The sequence below is a fragment of the Delphinapterus leucas genome, chromosome 10 (assembly GCF_059928025.1).
Source record: "Delphinapterus leucas isolate spDelLeu-1000000601 "Yukka" chromosome 10, BTC_Dleu_Yukka2, whole genome shotgun sequence".
NCBI lineage: Eukaryota > Metazoa > Chordata > Mammalia > Artiodactyla > Monodontidae > Delphinapterus > Delphinapterus leucas.
Genome location: NC_143138.1, coordinates 32,239,932 through 32,265,801, shown reverse-complemented (window position 1 = coordinate 32,265,801; position 25,870 = coordinate 32,239,932). Strand labels below are relative to the sequence as shown.

Sequence of the window (25,870 nt, the reverse complement as noted above, 5' to 3'; positions counted from 1 at the left end):
CTGAATTTCATCACGTGTAGGGTGGGGTGCACCACAGGCACTTAGCGGTTCATAGGGGAAAGATGTGACTCCCAACAGCTCTTCTTGGGCCTCACCTCTCTTGAGAAGGGGTGGGGGCAGGAAGCTGGAGTGAGAGGGGAGTTAGAATCGGGGTGATGGAGTTGTTGTTGGCAGCCTGAACTGCATGGAGTGGAGCCTCCTGCCCCCTGCCACAGAGGAGATGGAGATGCAGACGTCTGTGGTGAAGGGCCGCTTCATGGGGGACCCCTCACATGCGTATGAACACACCGAGCTGCAGAAGGTGAATGAGGGCGAAAAGGTCTTTGAAGAAGAAGTAGTGGTGAGTGAAGACAAGAGGAGGAGGAGGACCCGAATGAAAGGGACCTGGGCCATCCAAACCCCAGCCCAATGCACACTGCGGCAGAAACAACATTTATCATCACTGCCACTGGGGCGAGCTGGGCCTCGGGTGCTGGGTGTGTAAGGCCCTGTGCCACTGTATCAGTCCCATTGCTTCATCCTCACAGCTCTGGGAAGTTGGTACCTTACTCTCCAGGTGGTAGAGAGGAGGAAACTGAAACAGAGAGAGGTTAAGTGACTTGCCCAGGGTAACACCACTCCTGAGTGATGACAGGGTGTTAAAGTGGCTGGGCAGCTCTCGGGGGAGCCGTGCTATGGGGCTGGGGCTGGGAAGAAGGGGTGTGTGCTTTGCTCTGGGGCAAGGGGGTGTGCGCAGGTGCTTATATTTTTGTATAATGTGTATTTTACTAGGTAATACATTCACTTGGTTCACAATTCACAAAAAGGAATATAGTAAAGTTTCCCTCCTACCCTATCCACCAGTCACTCAGGTCGTCTTTCTGGGGGTCATTAATATAACCGTGTTGTGTGTGTGTGTGTGTGTGTGTGTCCAAGTCTTGCCACTCAAAGTGCAGTCTGTATCAGAAGCATCACCATGCCCTGGGAGTTAGAAATGCAGACTCTTGGGCTGGCATCAGGATCTGAATTTTAACATGTTCCAAGGGGATTTATTTTTAATTTTTATTATTTTTAAAATAAGTTTATTTATTTATTTTTGGCCGCATTGGGTCTTCATTAATGCAAGCGGGCTTTCTCTAGTTGGCGGCAAGTGGGGGCTTCTCATTGCGGTGGCTTCTCTTGCTGTAGAGCATGGGCACTAGGCGTGCAGACTCAGTAGTTGTGGCTCGTGGACTCTAGCACACAGGATCGGTAGTTGTGGAGCACGGGCTTAGTTGCTCCTCGGCATGGGGGATCTTCCTGGACCAGGGCTCGCACCTGTGTCCCCTGCATTGGCAGGCGGATTCTTAACCACTGTGCCGCCAGGGAAGTCCCTCCAAGGGGATTTAAATAATGCATTTTAAGTTTGAGAAGCTCTGCTTCCAGAGACATTTTATGCAAGTACAAACCTCAGCCAATACCTCACCCCGACATATTCTCTTTTTATCTTAAAAAACAAAACAAAACAAATGGCAACATGTTATGCACACAGTTCTGCACCTTGCTTTTTTCTCCTAACAATATATTTTGGAGATTTTTCTACATCAGTGCCTTGAAGAACCTCTCCATTCTTTTTACCATTGTGTGAACGTACCATATTTAACCGGCGTCTCATTCATGGAAATGTCGGTTTCCAAGTTTTCACTCTGACAAGTGATGCCACAGTGAATAAGCTTGTGCATGCGTCATTTCCCATGCGCGCACTCGATTTGAAGGATCAACTCCTAGAAATGGGATTGTGCAGTAAAAAAATAACCAGCCCAAGTTCTGAAACTAGAGAAACCTGGGATTCAAAACCCAGCCTCTGCACTGGAACCCAGGTGATGCCGAAACTCTGGGTCTAGGTCTATGATGCTTCAGCTGCAACCCCGTGCCCGCCTGACAAACTTAACCTCCCCTCAGTTTTATTTTCTGTAGAATTGGGATCATTATGTTTACTTTGCAGGCTTGTGCAGATTAAATGAGGTGACATATTTAAAGCCCCTGGCCTAGACACTTATTTAGTTTCAGTCTCCTCCTTTGTAATCAATTCTAGTCAGCAGCCCATGGGAAACAGGTGGTTCAGTGACTTTGGGGGCTCCCAGTGACATGTTTTCCCTGTCAAGTGCTGCTTTTTCCCAAACATCTCTATGAAGTCCTTTTGTTCAGGGCTGCCCTTGATATTGATTATAACCAAATTTCATCTGCGTAAAAATAGTATGGGGTGATGCTTGAGAAATAATGTTAAGTCAAAGGGCAGGATATGAAACTATATAAACTGTAACTCTAATTTTCCTTTGAATATAGGCATAGAAAAAAAGAATAGAAGGAAGTATACCAATGTGTTATCAGCGATTACCTTTAGAAGGTGGGATTATGAGTGGTTTTCATTTTCTTAGGTTTATTATAAAATATTTCTCTATTACCCAGATAGTCTACAGTGAGCATGATAGCTTTTATATTTTAAAAAGGCAAAATAAGCAACATTAAAATATGATAGAATGGTTTGTTTCTGGAAAGGTACATAAAAAACCATTAACGATGTCTGTCCCCAGTGAGGGCAATTTGGGGGCCAAGGATGAAATGAGAGAGACTGCTTTTTTTTTTTTTTTTTTAAGTTTTAAATATTGCACTCATCACCAATTTAAGAAAGGAACGGAGGGCGGGAAGGCAAGGACTCACCATCGTGATTTTCCATGGCCCTGGCATCTACACTGTGGTGACCCAGATCAGATGGTCATGCTGAGGCCCTTGCACCAGGGGTGACTGGGCACAGCGCCCTGGCAGGGTGGCTTGTCTCCTGTCTCCTCAGGTCCAGATCAAGGAAGAGACCCGCTTGGTGTCCATCATTGACCAGATCGACAAGGCTGTGGCTGTCATCCCCCGAGGTGCCCTCTTTAAGACCCCTTTTGGACCCATCCGTGTCAATCGGACCTTTGAAGGTGAATTCTCAGGCATCTCTTAGGGCCAGAAGGCATCTCTTCCTGAGCATAGTTGGACACGTGCCTGGGAGTCCAGGGGAGACTGCCCACTTTCTCAGAGAAAGAATAGCTGTGGCCACATCACTTGGGAGGATGTGCCCAATGACCTGGCATCTGTGCCTGGCAGGGGTACCCAGTCACTGGACCCTGACTCTTTTATGCCTGAGGGTGGGGGAGCATCTGGCCACCTGGGTCTGGGGCTTTGTGTGGTGCTGGGCTCCCCACCTTTTCCTACCCTCCTCTTCCATGGTCTGTCCTCATTGCAGGATCTGAGCCAAGTTCGGGCTGAGAGAACCCTGCTCCCTTTTCGCCCTTCAGTCCCCCGTCAGTAGCTGACTGACTCCTCTGCAACCCCCTCCACGTGGTCCCCAATCATAGAGGAAGGAGGCTGTGGGGTTTGGGAATGACCTTCACTTCCTACCTGCTGCCCCTTTTGTAGGACTGTCCTCGTCTGAAGCCAAGAAGCTCAGTTCCTACTTCCACTTCAGGGAGCCTGTTGAGCTGAAGAACAAGACCTTGCTTGAGAAGGCTGACCTGGACCCCTCCCTGGACTTCATGGACTCCTTGGAGCATGACATCCCCAAAGGTAACAGTCTTTTACTTGGAGGACATTGGATTTGCCCCAGGTCAGAGCAGTGGGCCGTGCCACCTGCCGTTCTCCTCTAAGAGTGGGACCTAGGGCCTGGGTGGGAACTGGGGGTTCACTGTGGGGCCTTGAGGATGGGGCTTCCCCAGGGCTCAGCTCCTAGTAAACAGCTGGTAAGTGTTTGCGGACGAAAGGATTGTCTTCCATGTGCTTTCACAGACAGGAAGTCTCTCAGTGTTTCTTTTGATTTTCATACCAATATTGAATGGAGGCAAATTGGGAATCTCCCCCCGACCCAAAACATCTCTGAAAACACCCCTGAAAATACTAGCCATACATACATCACAATGGTTAGTTTCAGGGTTAGATCCAGTGCTTGGCACACAGCTGGTGCTCAGTGAGTGGGTGCTGACCGACCTGCTGAGGTCACCTGCTAAGGAAATGAGTTCTATACATTTGCCTCCTGTTAAGTGGTTGTACTTTTTAATCATAAAACATACAACTTCAGAGGCCTTTTTAAAAAAAATATTTATTTATTTGGCTGTGTTGGGTCTTCATTGCTGCGTGTGGTCTTTCTCTAGTTGCAGCGAGCAGGGGCTACTCTCCGTTGCGGTGCATGGGCTTCTCATTGCAGTGGCTTCTCTTGCTGCAGAGCACAGGCTCTAGGTGCGCGGGCTCAGTAGTTGTGGCTCGTGGGCTCTAGAGCGCAGGCTCAGGAGTTGTGGTGCACGAGTTTAGTTGCTCCACGGCACATGGGATCTTCTCGGACCAGGGATCGAACCCTTGTCCCCTGCATTGGTAGGTGGATACTTAACCACCGTGCCACCAGGGAGGTCTCCAGAGGCCTTATTGTGCTTCAGGTCCCACCTGACCCAGGCATACAGCCAGCAGTTGGTGGAGTCACAGAGACCCCATTTCCTTCCTGGGGTCCACCAGTAGAGACGGGCATGTCCTTGGAAGATGTTCTTGCTTGGATGCTGCATCCCAGGACAGGTGCCAGGCTCTGGGCATTCGGGGGCCAGACCCAAGGCACTGACTCAGCACCCCTGCTTCTTTCCCTCCCCATGCTTGGTGTTCTGAGAACTGGAGGGATCTGTTGTTGATGATGGCAAAGATAATGATACTAGTAACTACTCATAAAAGCAATGACACTGCTTACCGTGTGCCAGACATTGTACTGTCCTTCCCATGCCTTATCTCATTTTAATCTTCACAGCTGACCTATGAGGTAGATACTATTACCCCCATTTTATAGATGAAGAAACAGAGGCTCAGAGAGTTAAACCCAAGGACATAGTTAAGTGTTAGAGCATTAGACTCCAAGGCTCTGGCCTTAACTATGGTGTCAAGTAGACGGTGTTTCATTTTAAGTGGACATTGGGAATGGCAGGACAATAGTCACCCCCACCACTAAGGGGAAACGCTTCTGAGGAGCAATGAGCAACCCAGTCGGGCTGGAACTCAGGGTAGGGGTGGGACGGCAGTAGTTGCTAAAGGAAAGGGCTCTAGAACCAGAAAGCCTGCGTTGGAATCCTGAATCTGCCCCATACTAGCTGGGTGACCTCAGGCAAGTCCCTCAATTTCCTTGTGCCTCAATTTGTAAAAGGGGAATAATACTTCCTACCTCATTGGGTTGTTATGAGAATTAAATGAGTTAACACATATAGAAAACATTTATAATAGTGCTTAACACATTAAGGACTCAAGTAAAAATTAATAATTATTACTGATCTTGTTGTCGGTGGCAAAAAGGCCTTAGAGGTGAGTCGGGCAGGCCTAGGAGAGCCTAGAAGGCCAAGGGGTAGGAGGCGTAGACCAAGGCAGTAGGAGCTGCTGGTGGCTTGTGAGCAGGTCTGTGATAACAAGGCAGTGGTGCATGGATGGATGGAAAGGGGCAAGCCAGGGATCTGGAGGCTGTTTCAGGGGTACTGCAGTGCCCCAGGGGCTGGGCCGTGGGTCCCAGGTGGGTAAGGACTGCCAGCAAAGAGTGGCTACTCTGGCCTCCACCACGTGGGGGCTCCAGAGTGAACCCTCCTTGAGCATAGAAAAGGGGGTCCTGGACCTCTGGGGGAGATGAAAAAGGTTTACTGGGGATGGGCATTTCTCAACCACCAGACATACTTCCCAGACTCCCATTACCTCCTCCAATTCTTTGCTCCCCGCCTGGCAAGGCCGGAGGGGGCTGCACATCCCTGGTTGATACAGGGAGCCAGGAACACTGTGGTGGTGGGACCTGGCGCCATGGGCTGAATGGTGAAAAGTCCTCTTAGAGCCCCTAATCTGGCGGCAGCAGCCCCTCACCCCTGATCCAGTATGTGGCTGGAAAGCTCTGTCCGGTGCTGACTTCTCAGCCTTGCTCACCTGCAGCAGAATGCTCCAGGGCCAGCGGATGAGGCAGTCCCTCCACAGCGCTGGGTGACTGGGCAGGGGCGGGGGCAGGTAACACAAGAGCGCCTCCTCCCCCTTGCGCCTAGACTTCTTGCCCTAATGGTGGGCCTTAGGGCTGAAGCGTCAGCCAATGATTCAACACCCCAGTCCACCCCCGCATTTTGCCATAGTCCTGGAGCCTTAGGGGCTGAGGGCTCCTGACATCTCCTGTGTGTGTGGGCCTGAGGGGAGGGATGCTCCTGGCCTGACCTTGGGAAACTCCACAGCTTCTGGGCCTCCAGCTCCCTTCCTCCCAGAGCCAACACCAGAAAGCCTCCAGGAAGTCAGGCCCAGCTTTTTCTCATGATGTCTTGATGGGGGCCATGGTGTGGGGGTAAAAGTGTGGATGGTCGGGGGAGAGCAGACACTCTGACTTTGCTCCCAGACTCCCTTCCTTATCTTCCAGTGAAAGAGCAAAAGGAGCAGCTGGGAGGCTGCCCCATCAGGCAGACAGCAGCCAGAATGGCTGGGCTGCTAAGTGAGGCCAAATCCCCGAGGAAGAGTTCCCCGGGACACCAGCACTGGCTGGAGGGGTGGAATTTGGGAGCCGTGTTTTCTGCCCAGGTAGGATCAGTTTCCTTTCTGGGTCTGAGGCAATTGTTCAGGGGAACTTCATGTCATCTGTGAGCAGGTATGGCTTAGATTGGCCCTGCCTGGGGCCACTAATGCCCTCCTAACTGTGCCTTGGGGTCTGCGGAGTTGTGTGGGAGTAGGGCTTTGGGAGCGGAACCATCCTCCTGGTGGATACAGGGCAACAGCTAAGAGTTCTCTGAGCTTGGGCTCTTGCCAGATGACACATGAAGTACCAGGTCAGGACGCCAGATTTCTAGGCAGTACTCTTGCCATTCAATGCTCCTTAATCTTCCACTCTATCAGCAAATAATAGCCACTGAGCAGCTACTATGTACCAGGCACCAGAGACGCCGCTGGGAACACGACACCATCTTTGCCTCACAGAGGTTTGGGAAGATCAAATGAAACAGAAAAGTAAGATAGAAGGTGCCTCACAAGCAAAGTCATAGGTGTCCTGGGAAGCAGAGCGAGCTGGGTAGAGGGCAGAGCGCCTCTCCTTGCTCCACTCTGGGCCGGAGCTGACAGATCTCAGGAACTGCTCAGCACAGGGCCGCTGAGGCTCCAGCACAATGCCCAGTTCAGGCAGCAGAGGGCAGCAAGGGGCCTGCTTCCCTGGAAAGCAGCAGGGGACCAGGGGGACAGCATCGAAGAGGGCCGGGGAACACGGTGTCCGGGATCAGCCTTCTCTTGGGGGGTGTGCAGGTGGCACCTCCCTTCCAGCCCTGTGGAAGCCTGGGTGACAGGTGCTCGGTCTTCTGGACCGGGGGGCCTGGCCTTGCTCATCAATAAGACTGGGAACTCTTCCGCCTGGTTCCCCACCCCGCCCCCACCCCCTTCCCATGCACTGTGGCCCTGGTGTCGCGGGAGAGGCTGCTGCTCCTCAAACTTAATCTCAGAGCTTTGCTGCCTTCCTTCCTGGCGGGCAGGAGAATGTAACTATGAGGAGCCTACCCCAGCCTGAGGTTTCCATATTGGCAAGGCGGGTGAGGCCCTGGAACTTCCTGCTGATGCAGGAGGGCCCATTCCTGATTTACCAGCTTATATCCCTCCCACCACACCCTCGAGGAAGAGCGCTTGTGGAGAAGAGTGCTTGCCAGGGGACCGGAAGGGAGGTCTGGGGAGACTTGGGAGAGACCAGAGGCTGTGAATGGAAACACCAGGGGTGCAGGAGGCTGCTTTCCCCGGAGTCCCACAAGTGGTGGCTGGCTGGGCCCAGCCTTTCCAGCAGTTGCAGTGAGAAAAGTGGGTGAAGGTGACAGCAAGCACCTGGCTTCCCAGGTAGACACTACGTGACTCCTGGCATGTTGAGTGTGTTTCCTGGGCGACAAGCTGCACCAGGGACAAGGAAAGGAGTGTGACAGGAATGCAAGGGAGGGAAGAGGTAGTGTCATTGGCTGGCCGGCCACTTCCCATGCCGCTCCTGTACTCGGCCAGCACCCTGGGCCTGCTCAGCACTGGCCCCCACCCTGGAGGCAGCAATGTATTTCTCTAGCATCCCCATCAGTTTCTCTTTGCTCTTGGGTGGGGTGGGGAGAGCCCCTGCTGATGAGCCTGGGCCCCCCGGTGGCCAAACCCTAGGTGGGCAGGCTGGTGCCAGGGGAGGCCAGGACCCAGCCCTTGCCCAGGGTGTGCCAAGGTGCCAGCAACAGGGAACTGCTGACAGTGGTCTGGGCCGGGGGACTCCAGGATTCCAGTTCTTTCTCCAGGGCAGCATCTGGCTGCAAGCTGCCCTCCCCAGGTGGGCAGAGACTGACCTTTTTCAGTTCAAGGGGGGCTGTGTGGCCCTGGTCTCCAAGGGCGGGGAGGGACACCCCAGACGATGCTCTGGGAACTGGCAGGGGGGGCTAACAGGGGCTGTCTTCTGGGGGGGCCTGTGCTTCTGGCCAGACGCTGAATGCAGTGCACTGGGAACACTTTGTTCTGTCACACCCCCTCTCCGGTTACCCCTAGGCCATCTGTTTTCTGAAACGAGTGACTGGGAAAGCAACAGGCCTTTAAGGCCTCTAGAACTCTGCAGGCAGGTCTGTGAGGTGGAGATGTGCAGAGGAAAGCTGCGAGCTAGGGGAAATACTCTCCACTTCTCTGACCAGGAAAGATACTGCCCCCATTCCCAACCTAGGCAGTGCCCCACCCAGAGCTCTGGGAACCCAGGAACACCTTTCTTAATGCTGTCTGGCCAGCACTGAGCGGGCCTGGGGGAGCGGGGTCAAGCCCACACTGCCTTCTGCTTCATCGTCTCGCTGCACGGGTGGTGGCACTTGGTGCAGGCCACTGCACAGTGCTGAGGTGGCCTCCAGGTGGCCTCTCCCTAAGCAGCCCAAGGCCAGCTGACCTACACACCCCCCAAAAGCTCTGGCTTTGACCTGGGCAAGTGCTGGCACCCTGAGTAGGGCTGAGCTGCCATCAGAGGCAGGGGTGCCTGGTGGTCAGGTCTCTTGGATTCAGGGTGGGAGGGTGGGACCTGAGCTCCGAGGCTGCTGGGTGTGGAGTGACCATGGTGGGCTGTGGCTGGAGGAGGCCTGGGGGCAGAGGGGCAGTGGAAGCTAGGCAGCCGGGCTGACCTGGCAGCTGATGAAGGCCTAGGCGCAGTTCTCAGCGCATCACTGGCTGGTCCAGCACCAAAACCTTCAAAGCATTTGCCTTTCTGGCAGGGCCTGGGGCAGAGCTGCGGCTGGGCCGGGAGAGGCCTCAGTGCGCAGGGGAATAGAAGTTCCAGATCTGCATCCAGAGGCGATTTTCCCAGGCTCCTTCCTCCCACACAACGGCTCCCTCCCTCGGTTCTGGAGCTGGATCAGGCCCTTCCCGCCAAGTCCTCACGGCTGCACAGCTCAGCCCCAGGCTGGGCTGCTCCCGTCTGGGGAGCAAAAACGCGGGCAGAACCCAGGACAGACAAAGGCTTAGTTGCAGCTCAAGTACCCCGCCGCAAAGGATGGCTCCCAGTCTGCCGGCTGCCAGAAAGGGCTACTGAGCTGGGAGGCCTGAAACGGCCCCACTTCTGTGTGAGCCTGGTCAGGTCTCATCCATCTCAGAGCAGAGGCTTCTGGCCTGGGGAAGAGAGCACAAATGGCAAACAGCAGTGAAGCGCACCAGGACTGAAGGCCACCAGTGAGCACCCCTAGCGCAGGGTGAGAGGGGGCCTGGAGCCTCTCCTAGCCCAGCCCCAGCTCCCCTCTGCCTGTGCACTGTGGATTCAGCTTCCTCCCCCACGCAACCTTTCACTAGACTTGCTGACAGGAACAAAACGGACTGCTTTGAGTTTTACCTCTTTTCATTTCCTTTGCCCTCCCTCTGGAAGTGGTTTTAATGAGCAGTGAAACGGCTCAAAGGCAATCAGAAGGAGTAAAGTGCCGGGATAATTAAACTGTCTTCCCTTTTCCCACTGGACCTTAATGCTAGGGCCTGGCTGCCTGGAGCCTGGGGCCTCTGCATGGCCGGCAGGGCTCTGCCTCCACAGTGCCCAGGCCTTGCCTCCTGCTCCTCCTCAGGGTCCTGGAGCATCCAGATGGAGAGAGGCAACACCCTGGTGGTGCTGCGCAGCCTGCTCTGGCCAGGTCTCACCTTCTACCACGCTCCTCGCACCAAGAACTATGGCTACATCTACGTGGGCACTGGCGAGAAGAACATCGACCTGCCGTTCATGCTGTAGGAGGGCTGCCTGGGGAGTCTGGAGAGTCTAAACAGTATTTTCATAAAGTCCAGTGAATTTGGTCTGTTTGTTCTGTGCTGCTGCCTCCCCTCATCTCCACCTCCATCTGGTGTCCAGGCTGAGGAGAGGCCCAGCTCAAATAGAGCAAGTGGCAGAGGGTTGGAATGTGCTAACGAGAGAGAAAGGTGGGAGGAAATGGCGGGGGGGAGGTGACAGCCAGGAGCCCTCTGAGGAGGGCAGCTTCCTGGACTCAGATGAGAGCTGCACATGGGCCAGGCAGCCTAACTTACCTCCTCCTTGCAGCCCCCCTGGCCAAAAAGCTAACAGCTGTCAATAGAGAGGAAGGGAACCTGTTTGGCCCGTGAACTCCCCTGTTGCATTCACGTGGCCCATCACAAGAGATCAGTGACTCAATGCTCAGTAACTGGCCGGAAACGGGTTGAGCCCCCCGCACTTCCCAAGCAGTGGGCGCACACCCAGTGGGTGAGTACAAGCCTGGTTTATAACATTCCTGTGGGCAAAGCTCCTGTCCACCAGCAATGAGCCCAGGCCAGTCACGAGACCACAGCAGCTGCCTGGGGACTCGACTGCCCCACCTGCACCCAGCGCCCAGCTCTGTTGCAGAGCAGGCCCAGGGCACTGGTGTTGGACCTGCTAGCCCTCGTGCCATCCACGTTGGAGGAGCCGGGCCACCCTGGTGGGATGGGGCGGGAGTGCAGGATGAGCTCACGGCCGGCTCTCAGGAGGCTGTGCTCTCAGTCAGTGATACAGCACCAAAGGCCTGCTCACGTAGGAGACGTTGTCCTTCAGGAGGGGGGACCCCACGGCCATGCGCACCTTGTTCCAGCGGTGGCCTTTGTTGTAGATGGGCTTGACGGAGCGGGGAGACCAGCGGGTGAGGTACCTGTGGAGCGAGGACGAGAGGTGGCTGTGGGACCGTGGGCATGGCCTCCTCAGGCCCAAGCCGTGCTTGGCCAACCAAACCCTTTCACCAGTTTTCCTTTCTTGAGAAGGGCTTTTCCTGGGAGCAACTGCTGAATATGCTGTAAACAGATGGGCTGGGCTCCTGCTGCCGCAGGTGTGTGTGGCCAGGGTCAGGCAGCACAAGGCCACACGCTTCCTGGATCTTTATGAGTCGTGTTTGTGTGTATTTGCTGGGGGAGGAGGTGAAGGAAGAGGCTGCTCAGAGAGCAGATCATCCCTCTGTGGCCCAGTCACGGGGAGAGGAGAGGCTGATGTAAGGGCCTGGAGGAATCCTTCCCTCTCCCCCACTTGGCTCACTCTGCCACCCCAGCCTTCAGGGAACAAGCCTAGGCAGCCATAACTCGTAGAGGATCCCTGCCCCTCACCCAACCCATGATGGGGGCCAGGAAGGTTCTTGTAAGTAGGAGGGGGTGGGGTGGGGAAAGATGGCTGCCACCCATAGTCCTTTTGCCTCCTTTGGGGATGGCAGCAGGGCCCTGATAGTTCCCGGAAAAGTGGCTCATGCCGGCTGGGACTGGGGTTTACTCCGTCCAGAACGAAACTTGAATCCTGTCCAGAGAGGCCCACCCTTCGTCCTGAAAGCTCAGCCACGGCAAAGGCCAGGATCCTCCCCTGCTTCCACACTAGGTTAGGGCTCAACCCAGCCGCCTCTAGAGACCCTCAAATGAGAGGTTTTAATTAAAAAAATTAATAACCATGGCTGAAAATTTTTAGCTAAGAGTGAAAAAATGACTGCTGATTTATACATTTCAACTGAGCTCCCCTGGACCTGTGTCATCTGCTCTGAGCTTTGAGAGGAAGTAAAAGCTGTGCGTGGTATTGGCCTCCATGCCACGTGCGAGGTGGGCCAGCAGGAGAGGGCTTCCCCACGTCCACTGTGGCTGTCAGTGCCCCAGCAGGGAGGCCTCTGTGCAGTAGGCTGGCCCCAGGGATGCCTTTGGTGTTGCTGGGACCTGGCAGGCCCCTGTGCTGGCATTTCCCAGGCTTCAGAAGGGTGGGTGAAAAGGTGGGGTGTGGGAGCAGCCTCCCCCAAAGGGTTGCTCCTTGGGTTTGAAGACCCTAGATCCCAAGGCTCACCAGGCTCTCCATAGTTGCTGCCCTAAAGGCTCCCTGCCCCTCCCACCCTGGAGAGACCCCAGGGAAGCTGGGATTCAGCTGGCCCTGGGCCTGATGCCTGTGCCACAAGGAGCAGCCAGCTGGCAGGGGAGGGGGCTGAGGGCCTCCGGACGGCTCTCTGGGAACACTCCAGCTCTAAGAAGAACCAAGGCTCCTTCCTCCTACCTCTCCTGAAGGAGTGGGGAAGGAGGACGCATGGCTCCCCGGGGCCCGGCCGGTGCATGGCAGCTCAAGGACCTCTGGATGGAATCATAAAGTCCCTTGTAAGGAAACAGCCTCCCATGTAGCCAGGACTCCCTCTCCTCCCCAGGGTGGCCTTTGCAACCCAAGAGCCCCCACGCATCATCAATCCGGTGTCATGTTAAAGGACACCGGATATATGGGAGGGAGCCTGGCTTTGCTTCAAAGGCCTGAGGGAAGGATGGATTGTGTCCTTAGGCCTGCGGCTTGTCTCTTAACGAGTCAGGGTAGGGGTGGGCTCAACCCCCAAAAGGTCCACAGCACATTTGGGAAAGACAGGAAGAGGTTAATATGTCCCGTTCCTCCGGGGCTGCTGGCAGATGGCCCAGCTAGCAGTGTGGGAGGTGCAGGTGGAGATGGGCAAGGGGCCAGGGTGTTGGCGAGGCGTCAGTGAAGACCCAGCTCTGGCCCTGCACCCCCAGCCCAGCAATCCATGGCTAGTATCTGCCTGGCCTCTCATCCTCCATGCCTGGGTTCTGTTGGGGATCAGCCTAGGAGATTTGCTGGGGGTGGGGTATCTTGCTTTGCTTTAACCACAGAGTGCAATTCCAGTGGCAGCGGGACAGGCTGAAGGCAGGGGGTTTATTGATACGATACGGGAGAACAAGAAGAAATACCAACATCGATTTTACAAACCTGGATCTACTCTCAACAAGGGGGTATTATAGTTCTAGGAGTATGTGAGTGTGGTAATGTCAGAGACAGCTGTTTAAGTGTTAGACAGGAATCTATTTCTACACCAGAGTGGGCCACCCTGCTTAGGCTGAAAGGCAGACTGACTGATTCTAGGACCTAGGGGACTTCCTCTCCTCCTCTATAAAACCTCAGGACCTCATGGGATACCATGTGCAGCTGTGCAGGTCGTTAACTGCACAACTCTAGGGAGCACCATTCACAATCTAGTCTACCTGGATGCTGCCTTAAAGTTTTGCAGTGTACGATTTGCGCAGCTATGTACAGTGGCCCTGCCCCAGACAGCCTTCCCATTTCTATTTCTAAGGCCTCATTTTGCCCTTTAATAACCCCAGTGCTATTACTGAAAGTTTGCAGAAGTGCTCTGACATTCCCATAGCAACTCAGTATGATGTCATAAACAGAAGATTAGCACATTCTAATGCCCAACGAACGACCTTCTTATCCCTGTGCTAAGTGCCCTACTGGGGAGGGACAAGGAAAGAGGCTGAGGCCGGCAGGGGAGGGTAACAGAAGCGTACACAGTGGTCGGACTGATGGGGTGGGTGCTTAGGCTGGAAGGGATGGAATGCTCCAGCTTTCCTGAACTGTGGAACGAGCTCCAGGAGAGAGCCTCCCCAGCCCAGATTACCTGCTTACCTGTTGAGTCGGGGTTTGCTCTGTGGAACAAATCCTTCTGGAAGCTTAGGCCTGTGATTTGGGAGCAGACCTGAGTGGAGAGAAAAGCATTTAAGGGGATGGTCTCTGCAGCTCCCTGTGTAGCTCTTGGGGGCTGGAGGGAAAGCCCAAGGGGGTGGGAGGTTGGCACTAGGGGGTAAGTATAATGAAGCCTCTGAATACCCATTGCCCTTTCAGGAGGGGCTGGAACACGGGGCAGCTGGAGGGTGGAAATGGTGCCCACAGCCCGCTTCTGCCCCTCTTAGCCCAAGGTGCTTTCTACCTGCTCGGTGGGCCATCTTCACACACTCCTCAATCTTGCGGTGCTCTTCCCGGCACAGGCCCGTGACCCTTCGGGGCAGCATGCCCCCGTGTGGCCGGATGAACTGACTGAGCAGCAGAACATCCTAGTGGAAACGGAAAACAGGAGATGAGGGTCCTCTGGACAGGCACTTGCTGCTGGGGAGCCAGGGCTGAGTGGCCTCCAGGGGAGGCTGCTGTACCCTGGCACTGCCAGAGGCTGAGGCTCCCCCGGAACAGACCTGAGGCCACTCCCTCCCCACAGAGCTCTGCATGCGGGCCTGCTATCTCCACCCTAACAAAGGTTCAGTCCCAACTTAGCAAGATTTCCTGACCCCATTACCAACCCCAAGAGTCCTCTCAGCTCCTCCATGAGATAAGTCTTCCGATAGACTAGGTTAGAGAACAGGAACTCTTCAAGAAGGTTAACAAGCTTTCACGCATCCACGGTATCTTTCCTGGTGATGAAAGGTGTGTTCTCCTCCTTGGGTGGGGTAGGGGGTATGTCATGTACTTCTGCACAACAGGGAAAACCTGTACCACTTCCGCCCCCAGAGTCTACATGCCACAGCCCAGAAGACCCACAGAGAGCCCCTCAACCTTGTGCCATGCCCTCTGAAGCCCCAGGCAGCAACGAGCTGAGGATGGGGCCAGGTTGCAAGGTTAAATCCCACATCTTCTAAGCCCCCTGTGACCAGATGTAAATGGATTCTTGGGCTTCCTTTGAACCATCAGACTGCTTTGGATGAGTCAAGGAGAGAGTCAAGAATTAAGAATCAGAATCAAGAGAGACCATGTCCCCTCCCAACTCTCACAGCACGGCTGAGAGGGTTAAAGAAAAGTCGCCCACCTGACCCGGAGGGGCCTGGCATGCCTGTCTCCATGGTCCTGGTCCTCAAGCTGACTCGCTGCCCTGGCAGGTACCTCGCTGTATAGCGGCAGGTTTGTTTTAATCACTGGAAAGCTCCCGGGGGACCCAAGCCCCCAAATGCCACCCCTGTAATCTCCAGAATCTGATGAAAAGAACTTGGATTGGATTATCCAGGGATAATACACTGGTCTCACAGCCCCAGTGCCCCCACTGCAGGCTGCCAAGAAGGCTGACAGCTTTGTGCAGCTCAAAGTGGCAGTGCCCTGAGTGGAAAGGGGTAAAAGGAAAACAACTTCTTCAGCCTTTACCTTGGAGGGGACTGGATTTCTTCTGCTTGATAAACAGAGCCAAGTCCATTTCCTGGAAATGGCTCGTAGGAAGAGTGCCCCACGGTGATCAGGCAGGTGTGGGGTTCACCTCTCTATTCACAGCTGGGATTCTAAGTATGGCCAGGACCCCACTAACTTCCATGTCACAAGAAGCTGAGAGCAGTGCCCCATGGCCTGCAAGTTCCCTGTTACTCCAGGTGGCCATCAGCGGAAGGGCCGGGACAGGTCAAAAGAATACCCCCACCCCCACCCCGGGGTGGCCTGAAGCCAAGGCTCCCAGCCCAGGAGATTAGTTGGGTCATTCTGTTCAGATCCCGTGGACATGTGGCCTCTCCTGCTCTGACCACCTGACCGGGATCTCTGCCCTTAGTCATCCCATTCCACAGAGGGACATAGGGACAACCTGCAGGTCAAACTGGCCCAGAGTCCGAATCACCTGAAACCTAAAAACAGGGTTGCTTAATGTCACCAATAGAATGCTAAAGGACAAGTATGGATTTCTCCAGGGCTGCATCCTTTCCCCCAGGCCCGCCCCATCTCTAGACACGATATAGAGTAGTAGCTGGGATCGTAGGCTCTGCCTGGGTTTTGTAGCCCCAGAGTGTGCATCCCAGCTCTGATACTTACTAGCTGGGTGGGTGATCTGAGGCAAGTTCATTAACTTGTTCATTAACAAGTTCATGCCTCAGATTTCCTCATCTGTAAAACAAGGATGAAAATAGTACCTACTTCACAGGGATATTGTGAAAACTAAGTGAATTATGCCCCATAGGTGCTTACACACAGAGCAGCACCCCGTGCAACTCACCTATTGTTGTTCACTCTTGTCATCTCTCTGTGAAACAATAGCTCTAGGAGACCTACAGCAAACAGGGGTCTCTGTAGCTCCAATATGGAAAGAGAATGATGTATCCCCAGATCACAGTAAGGACTCTCCAGAGATGTCCTCATTATAAAAGGAGGAAAGCCAAGCTCAGATTCTGATTCCACCCCCCTGGGAACACAGCCCTACGAGACTGGGCTCCAGGGCCCTGGTGGTCTGAATCGACCGCAACCAGACCATGAACTAAGTCAGTGACTCTCCACCCTCGCTGCACATTAGAATCATCTGGGGAGCTTTAAAATATAATGACGGCTGGGCTCCACCCCAGGCCAACAGAATCATCTGGAGGTGGAGCCTGAGCATTTTTAAAACTGGACAAAATGCTTCTGTCTTGGTGGTTCCATGAGATGCTGCTTAAGCCCATAGGGAACACAAGCTCCAAGACGCGCAGACACGTGTGTCTGTGCCCAGACTCACCTCGTAGTTATACTTGTGTTTCAGGTTCCAGCGGCAGATGGGGCACTGGCCGGAGGGGTTGGGGGGATTTGGACTTTCCTTGGGAGTCCCTGTGATTCGGCCTTCAATCTAGAAGGCAGAGAAAGACAGCCTGTGAGGGAGAGGGCTGTGCAGAGCCTCTCATCCTCAAACAACCCCCCGAGTGGTAGGAGTGCTGGTGAGACTTCATCTCTGGGGGCCTCAGGCGAGTAGCTAACGGGTCTCTCCGCCCGAATTGTGGTGCTGATTCCATAGCTGCTGGACAATGGACCTTGGAGTACCCACAGAGATGGGTTTGATGGTCTGCAAGAGTAGTAGAAACTGAACTTAATGCTGGTGGCAAGAGGGAGGGGTTTGCTCTATCAGCTGAATGCTACCTTTCCTTCCTCAAAAAGACAAAAACTCCAGAACATTATGCTTCCCTCTCACTCCTTTGGGAGAAAGTAATAAATGCACATGGTAGAAAGTTTCAAACTGTGCAGGGATGTGGAGTTGAAAGGAAGTCTCCCTCCCATCCTGCATGTCCTTCTCAGAGGAAATTGCACTGGATTTTATCACTCTGGATTCTACCTTTCAAACCGTGCTGAGGCCACATGTGAAGTGACCTCCTCCATGGCTGCTGTATCCTGTGACACAGCCTTGGAATTACTAAGCTCAATAAACCAATGATCTGGGCATCAGCTCCAATTGCAAGAAGGGGAGTTTAGAAAGCCTTGCTGATTGAGGCCACAGATTGTGTGATGTTGGGAGAGGTCTGAGAGACTCTGGGAGGGAAGCAACACTGTCTCCCAGGGAAGAACTGGCAGAAGGCAAAGGGGGCCAGAAGCAAGGCTTGGCCGTGCAGGGTGCTGTTACTACCCTTCTGCCAAGGCCACCACAGCTATGCCAGAAAGGGGAAAATGCGCTAGGGAAAATGTGCAGGTACATGGAAGGACTTGGGAGGGGGTCAAGGTGGGCCTGGTGGGGGAGAGCTAACACTTATTGACTCCCCACTATAGGCCTGGCTCTGTGCTAATAATGGTCCACATGTATCATCTCATTTAACCCCACAACCTAGTGAGGGCGGAATCATGATCTTATTTTACTGATGAAGAAAGTGAGACCCTGGAGAGTAATACCCAAAGTCAGCCATGGCAGCGCCTCTCCAGGCATGGCTGGGTTACCTCCCCCAAGGGCTCTCATGGGGCCACATACTTCTGTGTTCATTCCACAAATAGCAAATTCATGCCCCACCGGAAAAACACTCTTCACACTCAAAAGCCAGACGTGCTTCTCTCCACCAGCATGGAGTTTAAAGGGTGAATACTTGCTTTGGCTTTAGATAAGGGAACCAAAAAAGGTGCCCTAAGGGAATGGGATCCCCCTAGAAAGAACTGTTTTGGGGCTAAGCAGTGAAAAGGCTGAGGGCGTGTTCTGGGGAAGACCCAAAGACGGAACCCTAAGGCTTGTCCTGGGGATAAGAAGGCCTTAGGGAGGACTGGTCTTGACTGGCCGCCAGAGGGTTAAATCCCTGCTTGACATGGAAGCTACAGAGGCTTCTGGGAACTCGGTGGAGTGGTTGAGGATTTCTTGGAGGCGTGGAAGGCCATGTGAAAACAACGTTGTCTTTTAGGGATTATAGGATAATCTAGGCCCCATGACTCCCAGAGGAAGGGAGGTGAGATGGGCCCAGTGAGGGAGGGGGGGAGTAGGTGGGTGAAGAACTGTGCTAGCTTTCTCACCAACAGGGAAGACAGGGCGCCAGCTATGAGCCCAGGGCCCAGAGAGTGTCACCTTCTAACTACATCACTGAAGGAGTAGTAGCTTAGTCATTCTAGGCAGAAAGGAAAGATCCAGGCTCCTCGCCCGGCGTCTACTCTCTCTAGTCTTGTCATTACCTTAGTTTTCCCCTTTGGAAAACTGACTTATCACCCGCCAAAGAACATATCAGCAAATACCTATGAGCTCTTGTCATACAAAGGGCCACTTTAATCAAGTAACAGATGTCTTAGTCCAGGCACAGCAACTGTTCCTGATTAACCACACTCTCACACACAGGTTGAAAATAGTAGACTGTGGGATTTATGGTCACAGAGGGAGCAGATCCTGAAGCCAGGAGTCCAGTTGGGGCCTCCCACCCTCCCTCAGAGGAGCAGCCAGGCAGCTCCAAGCATTAAAGATGTTAGAAGTGGCCAACTCGACGATACTTACTATAGTTGTCTTCCCTGCTTGGATCTCCACCACTACAGAGATAAAGGGGAAAAACTAGGTCAGCCATTTAATAAGGAACAGGGAGTTTCAAGTAACAGCTCAAACTTTACACATGGAGAAAAACGGAGCCCTCTCTCTGCACTCTCCCACAGCCCTGACCTGGAAAAGGAAGTGTGCAGGGTTCACCTCCCAGTGCCAAGGCTCTGTGCCCTGGAGGATGGGCGGGGGCAAGCCCAGATGCCCACATCATATCATCTGTCTGGGATTAAGGGTCTCCACACTGTTTCTGCCTTTCTAAGCTGAGATTAATCTTGGTTCCATCCAAGGTACTTGGCAAGACCTTGCCCTACTGTGGCTAGCAACAATGGCCTAAGAGTTGAGGGTTGAAGGTGGGGGGTGGGAAGTGGGCAGAAGCCGCTAAAAGACCTTCAAAAATACCCATCGCATATGTTCTTTCATGAGGAGAACCCAGACAAATATGGTTCCTGACCTTGACGAGTTTGCAATCTAAGATACAGCACTGAGCTAACACTGCTCCAGGGGTCCCACGGTGGCTAGGTAATGAGACCAGTTCACTCCTAAAACATCCTGAGAGCCTTGTGTACAAGCTGTACAAGGGCAGCTGTGCGAGTCAAATCCTCTCCCTGCAGGGGTGCATTTTGTTATCCACACCGGAGAGGGGTGATGGGAGAGGTGGGAATGAGGGGCCTGCAGATATGGGGTCCAGGCAGAACTGCAGAGAGGGCTGCAGTTCCGCACTGAGAGGGCCTCCCTCAGCTCTTCACTGAGGCAGTCAGAAGAGAACCCGAGGGCAAGACAATTAAGCCGCACGCACACAGGCACGCAAGCCAGGCTGTACATATTTCCTCTTACTTAACCAGGATGCAGAAAGACAACTTCAACAATATCCAAAGGAAGAACCAAGCTAATAACCCACATTCGGCAAACAGAATCAAATAGAAAGTTCTTGGAGATTCTCCTTGGTCTCCCAGTTTCTTTAGAGAAAGAAGCCATGGCTTTTAGCATAGGAACTGGCATACCGCAGATGCTCCATAAAGGCTAGGGAGCAAAATACTTCTCATAACGCCCTTCTGACTGCTAACTACTGTAACAGAAAACATGAGTGCACATACTAGGCTGCAAACTGTCTCCCCAAATAGTAAAACCATATTTTAACAGTAGCTTGGCTACCACAATCCGTTCTACTCAGCCCTAGCCAGATTAGAAAGAGCCTAAGGTTAACTTTGTGAATCTAATGAAAGTTACGGACCTTGCCCTGGAAACGCTTCCGTAAGCGTACACACAATTAGACATGGATTACAGGAAGCTCACACACCCCTACAGCTACGCACCTAAATGGTAATACTGGTTTTCCCTCAGGGATGGGAGGAGGTGATTTTCTGAAGTTTCTAAAATAAACATGTACTGCCTTTGCAATAAAAAATAAACAGTAAAAAGAACGAAAATGTCTAAGAAAAAAAAGTGAGGCAATTCTAACCCACCCGGAGGCCCACAGCAGCATCTGTGATCACTGAGCTTTGTGACTGACACCAAACTGGACACAGATTGCCTGGAATTGTCCCCCGTTTGTTTTCTGGGCAAGGCCATTCATAAAGACTCATTACTTCAACCAACCAACCTGAGAGCCTCTCAACTTCAACTCCACACACACAAAGGAGTAACAATGGCCAGAAAGGCCCTGAGGCTTTCTCCAGAGAACACTGTATACTAATCAATTCAAAGACAAACTAGGTTTCTCTCCCTAAGAGAAAATGTGTCACCGCACAGATCAACTTGTTTCGAAGAGAGACCAGCCTAAATGGGATGTGGGTGAGACTCAGACTGGTACTCAGTCTGGTGGCCAGCACAGCTGCAGGGAGATGGTCACTGCACTGTGTCAGCTACAAAAGCAGGGAGGCAGAAGGACGCAGCCCTAGCCCAGCAGGCACCCCGGAAACTTTGCAAATTTGCAAAAACCAAGTTGGAAGAGGGACGGAGGGTGACCCAATCTGAGCAACAACAGGTGGGGGGCGAGTTTTTAAGAATCCGGATAGGAAACAAAAGGAAAGACCCACTCTGGTACCACTCAAGTCAGCGTGAGAACAGTGCCCTGAAACGAAGCGGACACACATATGCTTCCCCTCTAGGTGGAGGCACTTGGGTCCTAACCATCAAGTAAACAAGTCTAGCAAAACACACATCACTCCCGGCAAAGAACCAAACCCTGAAGTCATTCCACTGGCCCCTGGAAGAGAGATCAAAGCCCGTAGCAAGCTCCACTGTTAATGAGCTCCCCACACAGCAACTCTGAGCCAGGGAATCATCTCACTATAAGTCAGTGGGTAAAACAATAGGCAGATGCTTATCTAACAGAGACAATTCGTCAAATGAGAAGGAATGACTGGAGAACTCATACAGGACAGAGATTGGTCAGGGCGGTGTCTCAGTGCAGGGGCAGAGGGCCCACCGGAGCCTGAAGAGGCCCTAGGAGATTTCAAGTCTCTGAAAACAGGAGTTAGGAATCAAAATAGTATTGCTTTTCAGCATGCATACAAAAACATGTCAAAACCAAACAAAACCTGATATCCATTTGTTCCTGGCCTCCTCTCCATTCAACAGAAGTGGGGGTGGCTAAGAAAAGCTGGACTAAAAAACTGTTAGTCACTAACTGAAAACTTGTTTAGGAAAAGATGGAATTGCTCTTGTGTTCCGAGATATGGCTGTATCAAGTAAACTAAGGAAAGATACGAAGCAGTTTCCTAAACTAGAATTAAGGGCCAAAATCTTCTAAGATAGGCACTTCTCATACACTTCAAATAATCTGTGCCACAGGAGGCAACACATCTGCTGAGTACCCATGGAGTGTGCAGCCGGGCTCCACCCACTGTGGAGCGCTCCAGCCTACTAGGAGACACAGTCTTTGCCCTAGAGGAGAAAAGAGAACTAAACCAAGCAAGGGAATCTCACTCTAACAAAGTCCATGCCTCGTAAAGAGGTCCTTTGAGTACTTCAGTAAATACTCACCTAGGATGGAGTCCAAGATAACTGAAGTGTGTCTAGAGCAAACAGCATCGAGGTGAGATTGCAGTGAACGCAAAAAGACCTCAATGGCCACATAAACACAGACACAGTGAACTGCAGTGGGATAAAGACCCAGCTGTTTAGTAAAGGAGGAAGTGAGGAGAGCGGAATGACGAGGAGTAGAGGGCACTGCTGCAGGAAGTACCCAGAGACCAAGGTCCTTCTTGGAAAGGATCCATGGAAACCAAGTCCCAAGTAGAGTATGAAGGGACGGAGTAACCGAATGGCAAGGTGGCTAAACGGCAGCACCAACGATCTTACGTAGGGTCAGGGAGTAGAGCGCATGTTTGGGAAGTATGGCCATTGACTACTTTTCTCAAACTCCTTCCTTGCTCAAGCTCTGCTCCCTTCTGTTCATCTTTAATTCTGCCACTAAAGTTTTCTGATTCTCTCATCACCTACCCCTTCCTTTTCCCTTGGACATCTGAGGGAATGTCCCTCTGCACTATCCTTCAAATGAGGAGTCTTACTGCTACATAAAAACCTCCTTCCACTAGCAGGTTACTCTGGACTACGTCTTTTTTTTTTTTTTTTTTAAATATTTATTTATTTGGTTGCACTGGGTCTTAGTTGCAGCAGGTGGGCTCCTTAGTTGTGGCTCGCCAGCTCCTTAGTTGTGGCACGTGGGCTCCTTAGTTGTGGCATGTGAACTCTTGGTTGCAGCATGCATGTGAGATCTAGTTCCCTGGCCAGGGATTGAACCCGGGCCCCCTGCACTTGGAACAGTCCTAACCACTGCACCACCAGGGAAGTCCCTGGACTATGTCTTTTGAATTCTTTAAAGGCCCCAATTTGCTCACTCCTCTCTCAAAACTTTTACCTATAAGGATGCCCACCCTGCCAGGCATATCCTTGTCTGAAATGCTAAGTCCTCCAGAAAGCTCCCTTAGGAAAAGATGAAGAAAATTCCCTTCAGCCTTTATTCCTTTTCAACACACTCTGCTCTGAGGGTCTGACAGATCATTACTGTTAATTCAGATAGTCATATGTGTTTATTTTTCTTGTTTTAAATGCATTCCTTCACAAGGGCTCTAAGAGTGACAAGGCAGGAACAAGGTCTAACCTTTGCTAGGTCTGACAGTGTCAATCATGAAACTAAATGGTCTCCAGCAAGTTAACTGACAAGAGCTTTCAGGGAAGGGAGGGAACCATGCAGAAGCCCTGCTAATGGAATACCAAGGTGATGTTATTGGAGGGAAAAGTGCTGGCTGTTCTTCCAACTCTACTACTTACTAGCTGTGCGATACTGGGCAGCTACCCAACACCTCTGGACCGGATTTCCTCATTTGTAAAAATGCCTGTAATATTCACCTTTAAGGATTGTTGAGAAGACTGAATAAGTGTACGTGGGGAACCTAGCACGGTGTTTGCAGCAGGCACTTAGTAAGCCACAACTTCCATTTTTTTGTCTTCCTTTAGTCTTGCTTTTTCTGTAATTATCTTTTTTGGTTTTGTGTGTCCCTCTGTCAAACTTTATACCAGGCTTTCTCAACAGCAGCAGGATCAGTATTTCAGGCCAGGTGGTTCTTTGTTGTGGAGGGCTATCCTGTGCACTGGAAGATGCTTAGCAGCATCCCTGGCTTCTACCCACCACATGCCATGAGCACCAGCTGTGACAACCAAAAATGTCTCTGGACATTGCCAAATGTTCCCTGAGGGACAAAACTGCCCCCAATTGAGAATCACTGCTTCAGACAGAGAGATTCTATAGGCAGGAGGAGTGGTGCTGAGTGCCCATGAACTCTGACTAAAATTAAGGAAGTACTATCTGATACTCTGAAAAGTAGAATGCTTGAATATTTTCAGCAAGACACCCACCTTCCTCTCCATGACTTTAAATTCTACGTGTACTATATTATTTGTGTGTCACATATACCAGCCGGGACCAGTCAAAATTAACTTCATGTGTAATTCTTTATGCCTTACACATAATGGATAGAATATCAAGTTTTTTTTTGTTTTTTTGTTTTTTTTTTTCATTTAAAGGCTTTGGAGATAGGTGGTTCTCAAGAAAAATATAAAATATGGTAATGCCTTCATGTAAGATCACATAAATTCAATTATTTAGCCTTTAGGTCTGACAGTAACACAGAGAAGTTACCAGGTATTCATGGCAAGGAAGACTTCAAACACCCATCTCATCATACAGCCCAGCATTTCACAAACTCTCCAACTGGAAAATTCTAATCTCAAATATTCCTTTGTAAAAAATCAAAACTCTTCCGCTTGCTTATCCTCTGGGGACATAGCAAAAAACTGTTTTCAACTTTTGATTTCATAAAGGATAAGTAAATTGCAGCCGTTAGTGTTTGACACTTGGTAGACGCCCTCAAAAATGTTATGGGCGTATGCCTATTTTGCAGCATGGGAACAGATGAAACACCTTATCCAAGACACCTCTTTGTTGTCTTTCTTTATCAATGAATTAGTTTATCTAATGCTAACCAGGCAGTATCTGGATTTTGTTGTTCTTTCTAGCAAATGTTCCATCTTCCCTTCATAGCTAAATTTTTCAAACACACCTATTCATTTCTTCATGAACTATCTCTCTCATTTCCCCAAACTGGGTTCCTTGTATGCCACTCTCTTGAAATTGCTGTTTGAAAGCTAAAAAAAGACACCTTTTCTGAGACGAATCCAATGCTCTCTTCATTAGGCTCTTCTTTTTGGACTTTTATGGTCCCCCTGGCAAAAATGATCACTATTTTCCTCTGGATTCTTCTCAGCTTTAGTTAAAGGATATGCTGGTCAATACTACACCAGATCTTAAAAACACACACACACAAAACCACTTCACTTCTATTGCACATCACTCATCCTTTCCTGCTTCCAGCAGTGCACAAAGACTATGTCCTGAAAGGCCTCTTCACTCTCTGCCAGGTTCCATCCTTTTATGAGCCTGTTGAAGACACACCCCCTTCATGAAAACTTCCAATTCGGTCTGCTGTTGCCGGTAACCTAATCTCCCTGTGCTTCCGCATGTAAATACCTAATACCTAACTTGCATTTATTGGAGTGTATCATATCATCTTATTAGAACCTAAATTCTCAGGAAAAGGGTTATATATTTTTTTCTCCAGAATCCCTTAACAGCTTGAAGTACAGCACTTGGTCTTCAGTAAGCTCTCGGTGCAATACTAGAATCAGGCTGCTTTTCCATACTTAAGACTAATGAAAAGCAAAACCACCATCCAGCATATGCCTCTGTTTCAACTGTTCAATGGTCTTTCCACCTTAGCTTCCACTTCTCAGACTAGCGGCCCAGGCAGAAAAAGCTGCCATCAGATTACAGCATTTTCAGATGAGAAACTGGAAAGGGAGGCCCGGGGGAGGTTATCCAGATGTCCTTCCCCGATGGCGCAGGAATTCTTTAATGAAGGAGGCGGCGATTCGGCGAATACGGAACGGAGAATTAACACGCAGACCCTAACCAAAAACTTTCCTGAACCCTGGGATAGGTTTCCCTTCTGCCCCTGCTAACTAAGTAGGCTTTTCTCTCCGATCTCCATCCCCCTCCCCCGTCCCCACGCGTGAGGACAATCACGATGGGTGGGAGATCAAAGTAACAGCATCAGGGTCTGGAAGGGCACTGCAAGCACTCTCGGAGCCCAAGCATCTCCGGCGTTTCGGAACCGCCTGAAGGAAAGGGAGGGAGGGGAGCACGGGGGCAGAAGGAAGCAACCTTTGCTTCTCCTCTTCAACCCTGGGAGGTCACCAGGACCCAGGACTCACCTTCCCTGAACCCGCGAGCTGGAGGCCGGGCCCGGCTGGTCGCGGCCTGGCCTGCCAGGAGCCCTCTGAGCACCCGTCCGCAGCCGGACACCAGCACATTGAGGGCCACCATCTTGAAAACCAACGCTGACCTCTTGTGCACTTCCGCT

General features: G+C 51.8%; 2 protein-coding genes across 4 annotated transcripts in view; one reads left to right on the top strand and one right to left on the bottom strand.

The window, feature by feature from the left end:
* RSPH9 (radial spoke head component 9) overlaps positions 1-10,257 on the top strand; it is a 16,232-nt gene extending 5,975 nt beyond the window's left edge. Inside the window, exons 2-5 of one of the 2 annotated variants that reach the window (XM_022582003.2) lie at positions 175-340; positions 2,810-2,939; positions 3,418-3,564; positions 10,050-10,257. In XM_022582003.2, coding sequence (XP_022437711.2) covers positions 175-340; positions 2,810-2,939; positions 3,418-3,564; positions 10,050-10,210 — 604 coding nt within the window. In that variant the 3' untranslated portion in view covers positions 10,211-10,257. Of the gene's footprint in view, positions 1-174; positions 341-2,809; positions 2,940-3,417; positions 3,565-10,025 lie in introns of both variants that reach the window. The other variant, XM_089918691.1, reaches the window with a different exon arrangement.
* Positions 4,075-25,870, bottom strand: MRPS18A (mitochondrial ribosomal protein S18A). Of its 2 annotated transcripts, XM_022582005.2 has the most exons (6): positions 25,722-25,865; positions 18,909-18,940; positions 16,701-16,808; positions 14,184-14,307; positions 13,883-13,952; positions 4,075-11,114 (listed from the first exon to the last, which is right to left on the bottom strand). In XM_022582005.2, exons 1-6 carry the CDS (start codon positions 25,831-25,833, stop codon positions 10,970-10,972), a joined length of 591 nt encoding a protein of 196 aa, XP_022437713.1. In that variant the 5' UTR covers positions 25,834-25,865; the 3' UTR covers positions 4,075-10,969. The 2 variants fall into 2 exon arrangements, with proteins under 2 accessions (XP_022437713.1, XP_089774815.1); XM_089918689.1 differs by lacking the exon at positions 16,701-16,808 and having other exon boundaries at positions 25,722-25,870.

Coding starts and splice junctions, on each gene's coding strand:
- MRPS18A (XM_022582005.2), bottom strand. CDS start 25,833: ATGGTGGCCCTCAATGTGCTGGTGTCCGGCTGCGGACGGGTGCTCAGA. Junction 18,941..25,721: donor AGCTCGCGGGTTCAGGGAAG/GTGAGTCCTGGG, acceptor TTATCTCTGTAG/TGGTGGAGATCCAAGCAGGG. Junction 11,115..13,882: donor AGCAAACCCCGACTCAACAG/GTAAGCAGGTAA, acceptor CTCGCTCCACAG/GTACCTCACCCGCTGGTCTC.